We start from the raw sequence: 12368 nt of genomic DNA on the forward strand, positions 1-12368 counted from the left end.
CAAATTAGTATTGAGAGGGAGGAAGTATTGGCGGTTTTAGCGGGCTTAAAAGTGGATAAACCCCCAGGATTGGATGAGATGTATCCCAGGCTGCTTTGAGAGGCAAGAGAGGAGATTGCAGGGACCATGACATTAATTTTCAAACCCTCTCTGGCCACAGGAGAGGTGCCAGAGGACTGGAGGACAGCTAATGTGGTACCATTATTCAAGAAAAGTGGTAGGGATAAACCAGGGAACTATAAGCCAGAGTGTCTAACATTAGTGGTAGGGAAACTTTTGGAAAAAATTCTGAGGGACAGAATTAATCTCCGCTTGGGGAGGCAAGGATTAATCATGGATAGTCAGAATGGCTTTGTCAGGGAAATATCATGTGTAACAAATTTGATTGATTTTTTCAAGGAGGTGACTAGGTGTGTAGATGAAGGTAATGCAATTGACTTAGTCTACATGGTTAAGGCTTTTGACAAGGTCTTGCATGGGAGACTGGTCAAGAAGGTAAGAGCCCATGGGATCCAGAGCAATTTGGTAAATTGGATCCAAAACTGGCTTAGTGGCAGGAGGCAGAAGGTGATGGTCGAAGGCTGTTTTTGTGACTGGAAGCCTGTGTCCAGTGGCGTACTGCAAGGTTTGGTGCTGTTTGTAGTGTATGTTAATGATCTAGAAATTAATGTAGGAGGTATGATCAGTAAGTTCGCAAATGACACAGAAATTGGTGGTATGGTAAATAATAAGGAGGGAAACCTTACACTACAGGACAACATAGATGGGCTGGTCAGATGGACAGAACAGTGGCAAACAGAATTTAATCCTGAAAAGTGTGAGGTGAGGACTAACAAGGCAAGGGAATACATGATGCATGGTAGGACCCTAGGAAGTACAGAGGACCATGGGGACCTTGGCGTGCATGTCCATAGGTCCTTGAAGGTAGCGGGACAGGTAGATAAGGGGATTAAGAAGGCATATAGGATACTTACCTTTATTAGTTGAGGCATTGAATACAAGAGCAGGGAAGTTATGATGGAGCTATGTAAAACGTTAGTTACGCCACAGCTGGAGTATTGTGTGCAGTTCTGGTTGCCACACTATAGGAAGGATGTGATTGCACTGGAGAGGGTGCAGAGGAGATTCACCAAAATGTTGCCTGGGCTGGAGTGTTTCAGCTATGAAGAGAGACTAGGTAGGCTGGGGTTGTTTTCCTCAGAGAAGAGGAGGCTGAAGGGGGCCTGATTGAGGTGTACAAAATTGAGGCATATGGATAGGGTAAATAGGAAAAAACTTTTTCCCCTTAGTGGAGGGGTCAATAACCAGGGGGCATCGATTTAAGGTAAGGGGCAGGAGATTTAGAGGGGATTTGAGGAAAACTTTTTTCACCCAGAGGGTGGCGGTTATCTGGAACTAACTGCCTGAAAGAGTAGTACAGGTGGGAACCCTCACAACATTGAAGTAATATTTAGATGAACATTTGAAACGCTGTAGCATACAAGGCTATAGGGCAAATGCTGGAAAATAGGATTAGAGTAGATAGGGGCTTGATGACTGGCGTGAACACGATAGACCGAAGGGCCTCTTTCTGTGCTGTAAAACTCTGACTATAGATTTCTGTGTTAAAAGCAGAGCAGCTATCTGTCAGAGTCGATAGCCTACCCATGACAGGCCCCACCTAATGGATTTTCACCCAAGCTGGGAAGACAAAAAGCTGTTTGTTTTTAATTGGAGACATTTGGATGAAGGTTTGAAGGCTCTTAATGTTGACAAGGACCAGGGCTTAAAAGAGATGAGGTAAATCAATACATTCTGGTTTAAAAAAAATAGATTGCATGAGAGTTGGGAGAATATTTGAGGTCCATGGAAAGAGTGGGTTGATTTAAGAGACCTCATATCATGCAGAATCTCAATCCCAAATAGTGAGGATGCAGGAAAGCAGTAGTATTTGGAGTTTAACAAGTGAACAACATTTGGAGAAGAGAGGATAGTTTCATAAAATACAGAGATATGTAAAGATTGTGATGGGGAGTTTGAAGGGTAGAGATGGAAGAGAAATGCGATATCATACCACAAGACAGAGGTACAGGGTGTGTTGAAAATGTTCCAAAAGCAGGACTGAATAGGGAGAGCAGTGGGTATTGTCCACTCAGACAGAGTGACTTGTGGGAGAATCCTTATGTCATGCATTGTCTTCTTGTAGACTGACGCTGTGGACGGAGGTTCAGTGGTGAATAAGAAAGTCAAACATTGCACTTTAGATAAACCAACCCAGGAGCTGATCACTCTCCTCTTCAGCCATGATATGTTCAAGGAGCAGATGCAAACCATGAACCTTGGTAAGTCCTTCAGCCCAGTTTCAACAGCCTGATAGACCAGAACTTGAACTTCAGATTAAAATGGAGCCAGAGATCTGGACCATTGAACTTAATCCCTGTTCCTAAAGTTCATATAGAGATGCCCAGATGATGTGGCTCTCCACTCGTGCTCAGTCTCCACTGGCACATTATGAATTCCACTACTCCTTGCTTTGACTTGATAGCTTTGTGAAGCTTTGTACAGTAGTTTAACCCCCTCTGAGATTCCATTGACTCTCAGCCTTGGCATACTGAATGTAAGTGATATTCCCCCAGCCTGTATTCCCTAAAACCCCTTGCTACAAGGAAACAATCTGGACATTTTCCCCATTGTTACACTGTCCTGTCCTGACAATGACTCTGGGAAACCCATCTACAGAATCGTTGGTGGTAAGATCTGTTTATCTACATTGAGACTTTACGAGTATAAGGACCTAGCAATTCTACAATGCTGCAGTCATATTGCTGGGCTGAAGCAATTCTACGTTTAGTTTGAGCACGAGGAGCCTTCCCATTTACAACATTGGAAAGTTGGGTGTCAGCCATGATTCAGTTGGCAACAGTCTTGCCTCTCAGTCTGAGGTTGTGGATTCATGGCCCACTTGAACACAAAATATAGGCCAAAATTCCAGTGAGTATTGAGAGAGAGCTGCACTGTTGGAGGTGCTGTCTTTTGGATGAAAAGTTAAACTGCGGCCCCATCTGCCTTCTCCAATTGATGTGAAAGATCCCGCTATTTCAGTGGGAGTGTTCTCTCCTCTGTCCTAAGCCAATATTTATCCTTCAACAGTAGTAAATCTGGTCGTTATCACATTGCTATTTGTGGGAGTATGTAAACCAACTGGCAACTCTATTTCTTACATTATAACAGTGACTACACTTCAAAGGCGCTTCATTGGCTGAAAACTGGTTTGGGGTGCCCTAGGAAAGATGCTATATAAATGCAAGTTCTTCCTATTTCCTGGTTTAAAATTGCAAGTTAATATACCAAAGGAGTGACTGGTATGATGGTTTTGACATTGCTTTCCACCTCTGGGACGTAGGTTTGTGTTCAGGGTGAAAGTCTGAAGGCTGATAGCCATGGGGAGCACCCCAAATTTATTTAATGTAAGAGCTAAGTGCCTACAATACATGATTGTCCTGATTTCAATACTATTTGAATTTTGAACAAGAAATTAAACTGAAGTCTTGTTTGCTCTCTCAGGCGAATATGAAAGATCCCCGGCATCGTTTTGAAGAAGACGAGGGATTTCTCCCTTGTGACCTGGCCAATATTTATTCTTCCACCAACATCACTAAAAGAAATGACTTGGTTATTATCACCTTTTGATAGCAATAAAAAAGTAAAATACTGCAAATGCTGGAAATCTGAAATCAAAAAAACTGAGAATACTATGCACACTCAGCTAGTCAGGCAGCATCCATAGACAGAGAAATTAAGTTAATGTTTCTCATCAAGTCCCTCGATGACCACTTATCAGAACCTTTGTTCTTTTTTTGATTACCGTAACTTTGTGCCCTCCAGTTACTGACTCCCTGGCCAATGAAATAATTTATCCTGCTTTACTTTATCACAAGCCCTCACATTTTTGAACACTTCTACAAAATCTCCTCTCAACCTTTGATAAGAAGAAACATTTATCCTGCCCAATTTTTTTCTTCCAAATGCTTGGAACAACATCTTTGCTGATTGGCAAAAGTGGCTAAAAGATTGAGCTGTGGGGAGCTAGAAGGTCCGAGATTTGTTCTCTATTCATAACTAATATCAGCTGGGGGCATTTGGTGTCGGTGTCCCAGACTAGGGAAAGAACATTTAAGTTAGGGTTCCTGTCCTGATCCCTATCCATTCGCCCAGTTTTGCAGGATGTGTTGTTGGGTGAGGGTGGAGTTGCTGTGCAAACTCAGGTATTGGAGAGTTACTGCGAGGGTAATGAGTCCTTATCCCGATTAAACCCTTCAGGAGGGTAACAAAGAGATAGTGCTGCCCTCCATTAATGATTGTACTCTTTGCTATTGGTCTGATCAGATGTGAAGAAGATGCCTCTTGGAAAGTTGAGTAAGCAGCAAATTGCCAAGGGTTTTGATGCGTTGGATGAGATTAAGGAAGCCTTGGAGAAATCCCAGCAAAAACAGCTGGAAGAACTGTCCTCAAAGTTCTATACTATCATTCCTCACTACTTTGGGCGCAATAGACCCCCGGTGATTGATACATCTGAAGTGATCCAAGCCAAAAAAGACATGCTGCAGGTAATTGTCATTGAAAGTAGGCCAAAGATTTTCAGTAGGACCATGATTGGTGCTAATCTCAGTGTGGGCTCTCTAAGCAGGCATTCGGTAAAGCTAAAGTACTTCAGTATCTATTTCTTTCTGTCATACTCCATATAACAGGAGCTCATTGAGTTGGGTTTGAAAAGCCAATATTACTTGGCAGCCATCTTGTTCTTGTGTCTGTGTTGTCCTCAGGCAACCGTCAAAAGTACAAGCCCATAAAGTCTATACTGATTAATCTCAACCTTATCTCACCACATCCTTCAACCCCACGTTCTCACCTTGTTCAGGATATGCACTCTTCACTCTACCGCCATTACAGTATGTAAAAGTACCCAGAAACCATTCAAACAGCTAAGTAGCTGCACGTCACAGGGAAATTGTTCACCTTCCCAGTGACCTTGTAATGATAACTCCAAGAGCGGCCACTCAGCAAGGTAAGGGCAAAACCAACCAATAGACAAAGTCCATCCCAGAACAGCCATGATGACAATGATGGTAGAGCCAGTCCTGATGACCTCACGTTCCCTGTAATATTTTATTTTGTGTTGTTTGTTCTGTTATGAATAGGATATCTGTGGGGTTGTCTGTGATCCAGTAGGTCTTCACACCAGAACACACACCAGATATTTGTGTTGTTGCAAGGTTCCTGGACATGGAACCTTTTGTCAGTCTGGCAGATGCAAGATAAAGTAAACCATCCCTCGCTGGTTTGATTAGTCATTGCCAGGATTCATTCTTCAGACTCGCACATTTATAATTGCCACTTTGGCCAGTTCATTGGAACCAAGAGCCATCAGGAGTTAGTGTCTTAAGGGGAGAGGCGTGGGTGGGGGTGGGTGGGCATGGGGAAGGTGAAGAGAAATAATGTAGATTTCCAAGAAATCATCAGTTCTCCAAGCTAAATCACAAACTTCTATCTGAATGACCAGGTGCTTGCTGATATAGAACTGGCTCAGAGTCTTCAAGCTGAGAAGGAACAGAAAACCAAGACTGAAGTTGTTGAGGATGTTCCACATCCTCTGGATGAAGATTATAACCTACTGAAGTGTAAGCTCTCATTGCTGATGCACACTTCCGAAGAATTCAAGGTAAAACTAGGACTGCACCTCGCCTCGAGTAAATCCCCACCTCTCCTCGAGTAATTCCCCACCCAACACCCCACCTCATTTCAAGTAAATCCCCACCCAACATCCACCCCCCACCACCCCGCCCCAAACCCCACCTCACCTCTAGTAAACACTCTCAGTCTCTTTAAACTTAAAATATGGCACCCACAGAACGGACAAAAACAGCCTACCAAATTCATTCAGAAGATTAGATAAAGCTACGAAGTACAATGGTGTTGGACCAATAATTGAATACAAGATATTTGAGCTTTCCCTGACCAGATACTAGCAGGGAGCTAGTACATGCCTAGCGCTAACAGAATGTTGATTGTGAACCTGTTCCCCTGGTAGGGAGTTCAACATGAGACAAGTAAGCAACTTGCTTAGAGATCCTTGGCCTGAAGTCCTCTCTGACTTCAACAATGGTTAACTAACCTAACGAGAGACTGTACTTTTATCCACTCAATTTCTTTGAGTAATGGATGCAAAATTTGAAAGGTAATATAGTTAAGAGGCAGAGAGGCTGAATGGCCCTCTCTGAGCTGTAAATGACTCTATGGGCCAGATTTTCATGGAGTCGGGCCGACTCCAGAGATCTTTAAAAATAGTGGGCGGGACCCAGATGCAGAAGTCCTGCCCTAACTTCCGGCAGATCCAATTTTTGCTGGTGGGGGAAGGTACGAGATATTAATCGCATAGGAGGAAACTCAAACTCAGCAGGGCTGAGTTCAAACAGACCCCATTTTAACTATTCCAACAGCCTTAATCCACAGTTTGAGTCATGAATTGATGGAGTATGTGTAAACGCTTTTGTAGGGTGGATGGGATCTGGTTAAGTATCATGATCTGAAGTTTCTTCAGTGCACCACCTCTTAAGCATGGTTTTTAAAAAAGGCTTAAGCTGTTTGTGAGAGGTTAAAAAAAATAACCTCTGCTGGACTGATTTGATCGACAGATCATCTGATGCAGGTCAGAAAAAACATTACCACCTGTTCGTGCACTTTCAATAGAAATCTTCGTTGACATTCCCCAAGGGCTATTATTATGTTATTATGAATACTTGGCTGTGTTTCAACAGTTACAATTATCTCAGCGGGGGGCATTCTGAGTTCATAACTTGATTGGCAGTTTAAACAGGCTATTAAAGTATAGGAATAAAGATGTCTTACTGCAATTATATAGAGCCTTGGTGAGACCATGCTGGAGTATTGTGTGCAGTTTTGGTCTCCTTATCTAAGGAATGATATACTATGGTGGATACTAGGTGAATGACTATGAAAGGGAGTGCGACGAAGGTTCACTAAATTAATTCATGAGATGGAGGGATTGTCCTATGGGGAACAATTAAATAGACTGTCCTTTATTCTCTGGAATTTAGAAGAATGAGAAGTGATCTCATTCAAACCTACAAAATTCTGACAAGGCTCGACAGGGTAGATGCAGAAAGGATGTTTCCCCCCTGACTGGGGTGTCTAGAATCAGTTTCAGAATAAGGGGCTGGTCGTTTAGGCCTGAGATGAGGAAGGATTTCTTCACGCAGAAGGTGACGAATCTTTGGACTTCTTGCCCCAGAGGGTTGTGGAGGCTCAGTCGTTGAGGTATGTTCAAGACTGAGATCGATAGATTTTTACATATTGAAAACACTAAGGGATATGGTGATGGTGCAGGAAAATGGCGTTGAAGTAGAAGATCAGCCATGATCTCATTGAACGGTGGAGCATGCTCTCAAAGCTAAATGGCCTACTCCTGCTCCTATTTCTTGTGTTCTTATGTCCTTAAAGGATTAGCTTTCTTTGTGGGGTCTGAGTAGAAATTTGTTTTTATAAGAGATTAACCACTTGAGAAGATTTAAAAGTTTTAAATGGGTTTCATGAATGGGAGTTTTTTTCACTATCAAATGTGAGAGTGAGAGCTGTTTTAGATTGTCGGAGGTTTTTTTTTCATCTCCACATGGCTACTGAGGTCTGCCCATGGTGGATACTAGGTGAATGACTATGAAAGTGGCATGGGGCCTATGAGGAGGCATGGATGGCAGGTTGTTGGGCATGAGTTGGCATTGGGGGTGGGTCAGGAAATTTCCCGACTTGAGCTACCCGCCTTGATAGTGATAATCCAGTACTATGAGTCAATGATTGTACTCTAGAACAGAATAATATTTCACAGCTCTTGCATAGTCCACTACCAATTTCAGGTGTGACCATTTGTCCATTGGAACCCACACTCCAACCTCACTTCACACAGCATTGAAATCCTCATGAAGGTGTGTCAGTGGTGATGCAGTTGGCAGCACTCTTACCTCTTGAGTCACTAGGTTTTGGATTCAAATCCCACCCCAGGACTTGAGCACAAAAATCAGGGCAGACACTTCAGTGTAGTAATGAGGGAGTACTGCACTGTCATAAGGATTGCCTTTCATTTGAAGCCAGCGTGTGCCATCTCAGCTGGATGTAAAGGATCCTACAGCACTATTTCAAAAAAGCAGTGGGGTGGGGTGTGGTTTCCCTCTGGTGTCTTGCTCATTATTCATCCCTCAATCATCATCACAAAAAGAGATTATCTGGTCATTATCACATTACTGTTTGTGCAAATTTGCTGCCATGTTCCCTACATTACAGCAGTGACTACATTTTTAAAATGTTTTGGGGGGGTGGGGGGGCTGGTCTACTTTATTTGATGTATGGCACCAGTAATTATGAAAGGCGCTATATAAATGCATATCTTTTTTGTTCCAAATTGACTGGGACCAATTTATTCTGTTAGAAAATTGCAAAATTCAAGGCCCTTTAGCATTTCAGAGTAAATAGCAAAGCTGGTTTTCCATTACTGCACCCCCCCTACCAAGAATGAATGCCAGTAAAGTAAATGTAGCCACACTTGATATTAATTGTCTTTTCAAAATGAAACAGGAGCAGGTTTCAAGATTGTGACAGCTGCCCTGGGAGTGCCTGATGAAGGTACTGGCTATCAAGTGGAAAATTTCTCACTTCACAACATTGATATTCCTCACTGTAATGCCGTAAAGTTCAACAAAAAATATAGACTGGGGCACCAGAATTCCTTGAGTCCCATTTCGCCCCTGGCTGCACCAAGATTCTACACCATTTAGACCAAACTTTTATGTTCTACTTGGGGGGGGGGGTGGGGGGGGAGGGGGTCATGGAATCACAGAATTGTTACAGTGCAGGAGGCCATTCAGCCCATCATGTCTGCACCAGCTGTTCAAATGAGCAGTTCACCTATTGTCTTCTCCCTGTAACTCTGCACATTTTTCCTTTTCAGATAACAGTCTATTTCCCTTTTGAATGCTTTGATTGAATCTGCCTCCACCGCACTCTCAGGCAGCACGTTCCACAACTTAACCACTCACTGCATGAAAATGTTTGTCCTCTTGTCATTTTTGCTTCCTTTGCCAGTTACTTAAACTCTGTGCCCTCGCGTTTGGCTCTTTTGGACCTTTCACCTGCCCTGCATCACCCCTCAGCATCAAGTGGGGTGGGGGAGGTGGGGGTTTGCAGTTTTTAGGAGAGAACATGGGCTTCCCAGAAAGTCCCTTCCCTGCTGAAAGTTCTCATTTGAGACCCAAAATGAGTGGCTTTGAGGCCTCGCAGCCTTGAACCCTTTAGCTGAGTGAGGTGATTGATTCAGTTAGTCAGTAGTTTTTCCATTTGCACCATTAATCCTAGCCACCTTCCTATATCCTACTTGGCCTTCATTGCAAGAGGATTTGAGTACAGGAGTAAAGATGTCTTGCTGCAATTGTATAGAGTCTTGGTGAGTATTGTATACAGTTTTGGTCTACTTGCCTAAGGAAGGATATACTCGCCATAGAGGGAATGCAATGAAGGTTCACTGGACTGGTCCCTGGCATGGTGAGATTGTCCTATAAGGAGGGATTGAGGAGACTGGGACTGTATTCTCTAGGGTTTAGAAGAATGAGAGGCGATCTCATTGAAACTTTTAAAGTTCTTACAGGGCTTGACAGGGTAGATGCAGGAAGGATGTTTCCCCTAGCCGAGGGGGGTGCTGGTAGTTGGTCTAGAATCAGGGGCACAGAATAAGGGGCAAGCTATTTAGGACTGAGATGAGGAGGAATTTCTTCACTCAGGATGGTGAATCTTTGGAATTCTCTACCCCAGAGGACTGTGGAGGCTCAGTCATTGAGCATGTTCAAGACAGAGATCAATGGTTTCCTAAGAATTAAAGGTACCAAGGGATACAGGGAAAGTGCAGGAAAATGGTATTGAGGTCGAAGATCAGCCATGATCTTGTATGGCAGAGCAGGTTTGAGGGGCCGAATGTTCCTTTATACCTATCACACGCAGTGTCTGCAGCCTCCATGTTTAAGCTCTGTTGATGGGGAAGGAGGCGAATTGCTTTCATTGTCAGCTCCCCCCACGTCACATGGCACCCACCTCATCCCTTTTGGTCCCCCTTTACTAATGGGACCCATCCAACTTGTTGTTTCATTGCAGATATTTAAGAAATATGTGGATGTGACTGGTGGTGCCCACAGACCAGTGAAAATCCTCAACATCTGGGAGCTGGACAGAGACGGAGAGGTGAGTTTGCAAGCTGAGGCTAGAACTCATCACAGGTTTAGTGCAAACATGGTATTTGTATTGTGGCAGTCTCAGAGAGTGAAGGCACCAACAGATTGACTAAGGTAAGTGCCATCAGGGCCTTTGCTATTTTCTGCCAGGAACTGGCCAATGCTGTCCTCATGGGGTTGTAGGAAGCATTTCCCACTGGAGGGGACCAGGGGCAAGGTAACACCTGGAGCAACCTTATTCAATGAGACAGAAAGGAAGGTCAAGCACACGCATGAAAAATCTCCAGAAAAGATAAACTAAAATCAGTTGAATGCTGATTAGCAGGATATTACATAAAGATGAAAATGGGGTACAGTAATAAAAAGGTGCTGGAAAAACTCAGCAGGCCTGGCAGTGTCTTTGGAGAGAGAAAAACAGAGTTAACGTTTCGAGTCCAATATGACTTCTTCAGAATGGGGTTCAGTACTTGAAGGCAAACAGATGAGGAGGGAATGATTAGGAGACAGAAGGAGACACAATCCAGTTAGACTGTCTGTGGCGTGACCTTACCACTTGGTGAATATCCTCTCCAGGCCACTTATATCTTGCTCAGACACTGCTTAGTCCACACCCTGAGAAAAGCATGGGATGAATCACAGAGTATAAGTGAAGAATCAGCTCCAGCTGTCAACTGAGCAGCTGGAGTGGAATTAACACCAGAATTATTATTTTTTTAAATTATCCAGCCTAGTATTTTTTGGGGGTTTGTGATGATGCAATCAGTCAAGTACTGGGAGTCCAAAACAAAAACAGAATTACCTGGAAAAACTCAGCAGGTCTGGCATCTAAGTACTGGGAGTGTTTGATGGGACAGTATAGAGGGAGCTTCACTCTGTATCTAACTCTGTGTTGTACCTGCCCTGGGAGTGTTTGATGGTCATACTACCAGGAAAGAGAGTAATGGTAATCCATTGCTCAGGGCAACACATAAAGTTGATGAGAACACTGATGCCAGAGAAACTGAGGAGTCGGTGTCACCAGGTGGGGGCATTAGCCAGACACTAATACGGACTCTTCCTGTGTTTCTAGGGGGTACGTTTCAAGACCCACGATAACATTGAAAACCGACGCCTCCTGTGGCACGGCACTAACATTGCAGTTGTCGCTGCCATTCTGAAAACAGGGCTGCGGATCATGCCACACTCAGGGGGCCGTGTAGGATGTGGAATTTATTTTGCATCTGAAAACAGCAAGTCAGCAGGATATGGTAATTAAAGCAACCTGACTGGACTCAGCCCTGATCATCAGGAAACTCAGAAACATTGTAAAAAAAAAAAATCAGGATGATAATAAGAAACCTCAGGAGCATAGACTGGTGAAATGGACAGACACATGGCTAATGAAATTTAACAGAGATGTGAGCATTGAAGCATTTTGGTAGGAAGGATGAGGAGAGGCAATATATAATAAAGGATGCAATTTAAAGAGGGTTAGGACAGAGACACCTGTGGGTGTATTTACACCAGGAATGCCAACATTAACACCTGGTAAATCAGGAGGTAAACCTTTTAAGAATTATGAGAGTTGGTATCAAAATCATGCTTTTGTTTTCAAACATAATCCATCTGTCAATCTATTTTGGTTTATAAACCTCATTTAGTCACTTATTTAATCACTGACATCATATAAAGCTGTACTTAGCCTTGCGTTTATCTATGGTTATAAAAGCAGACCTAGAGTGTGGTGCTCAGAAACCCTTGATCTCCATGCACCCCCTTCCATTTAATTTGCTTCTTGCTTCCAATCCAAATTAAAGCTTTTATTCCCATGAAGAAGGAAATTGAGTTCTGTGCTTTTAACTTTGTTGGTTCTGCAGTTTTGTTTATCGGAAGTTGTTAAAATTGTCTCCCCTATCCTGACAGCTGATTTGTAGACTCCAGTTTTCTTGGGCCCATTGCTGGAAAACAGTAAGTTAGCAGTATATACTTTACAATTTATTTTACAATTTAAACACAGGAAGCCAAGGTCACTCTCCTATCACACGAACTGCAGAAGCACCAAATATAAAAGCATATTGAGTTGTAAACTGTGGCCTTATGACAACATCAAGACTCAGGATAAAC

General features: G+C 43.2%; 1 protein-coding gene across 1 annotated transcript in view; it reads left to right on the forward strand.

Annotated features, from left to right (window-relative positions):
• parp3 (poly (ADP-ribose) polymerase family, member 3) overlaps nucleotides 1-12368 on the forward strand; it is a 48470-nt gene that overhangs the window by 26133 nt on the left and 9969 nt on the right. The window contains exons 5-9 of the mRNA XM_041192320.1: nucleotides 2186-2321; nucleotides 4366-4586; nucleotides 5540-5698; nucleotides 10189-10275; nucleotides 11335-11512. Of these exons, the coding sequence (XP_041048254.1) occupies nucleotides 2186-2321; nucleotides 4366-4586; nucleotides 5540-5698; nucleotides 10189-10275; nucleotides 11335-11512 (781 nt within the window). The remainder of the gene's footprint in view (nucleotides 1-2185; nucleotides 2322-4365; nucleotides 4587-5539; nucleotides 5699-10188; nucleotides 10276-11334; nucleotides 11513-12368) is intronic.

Source organism: Carcharodon carcharias, chromosome 7, assembly GCF_017639515.1.
Source record: "Carcharodon carcharias isolate sCarCar2 chromosome 7, sCarCar2.pri, whole genome shotgun sequence".
Taxonomy (NCBI): domain Eukaryota; kingdom Metazoa; phylum Chordata; class Chondrichthyes; order Lamniformes; family Lamnidae; genus Carcharodon; species Carcharodon carcharias.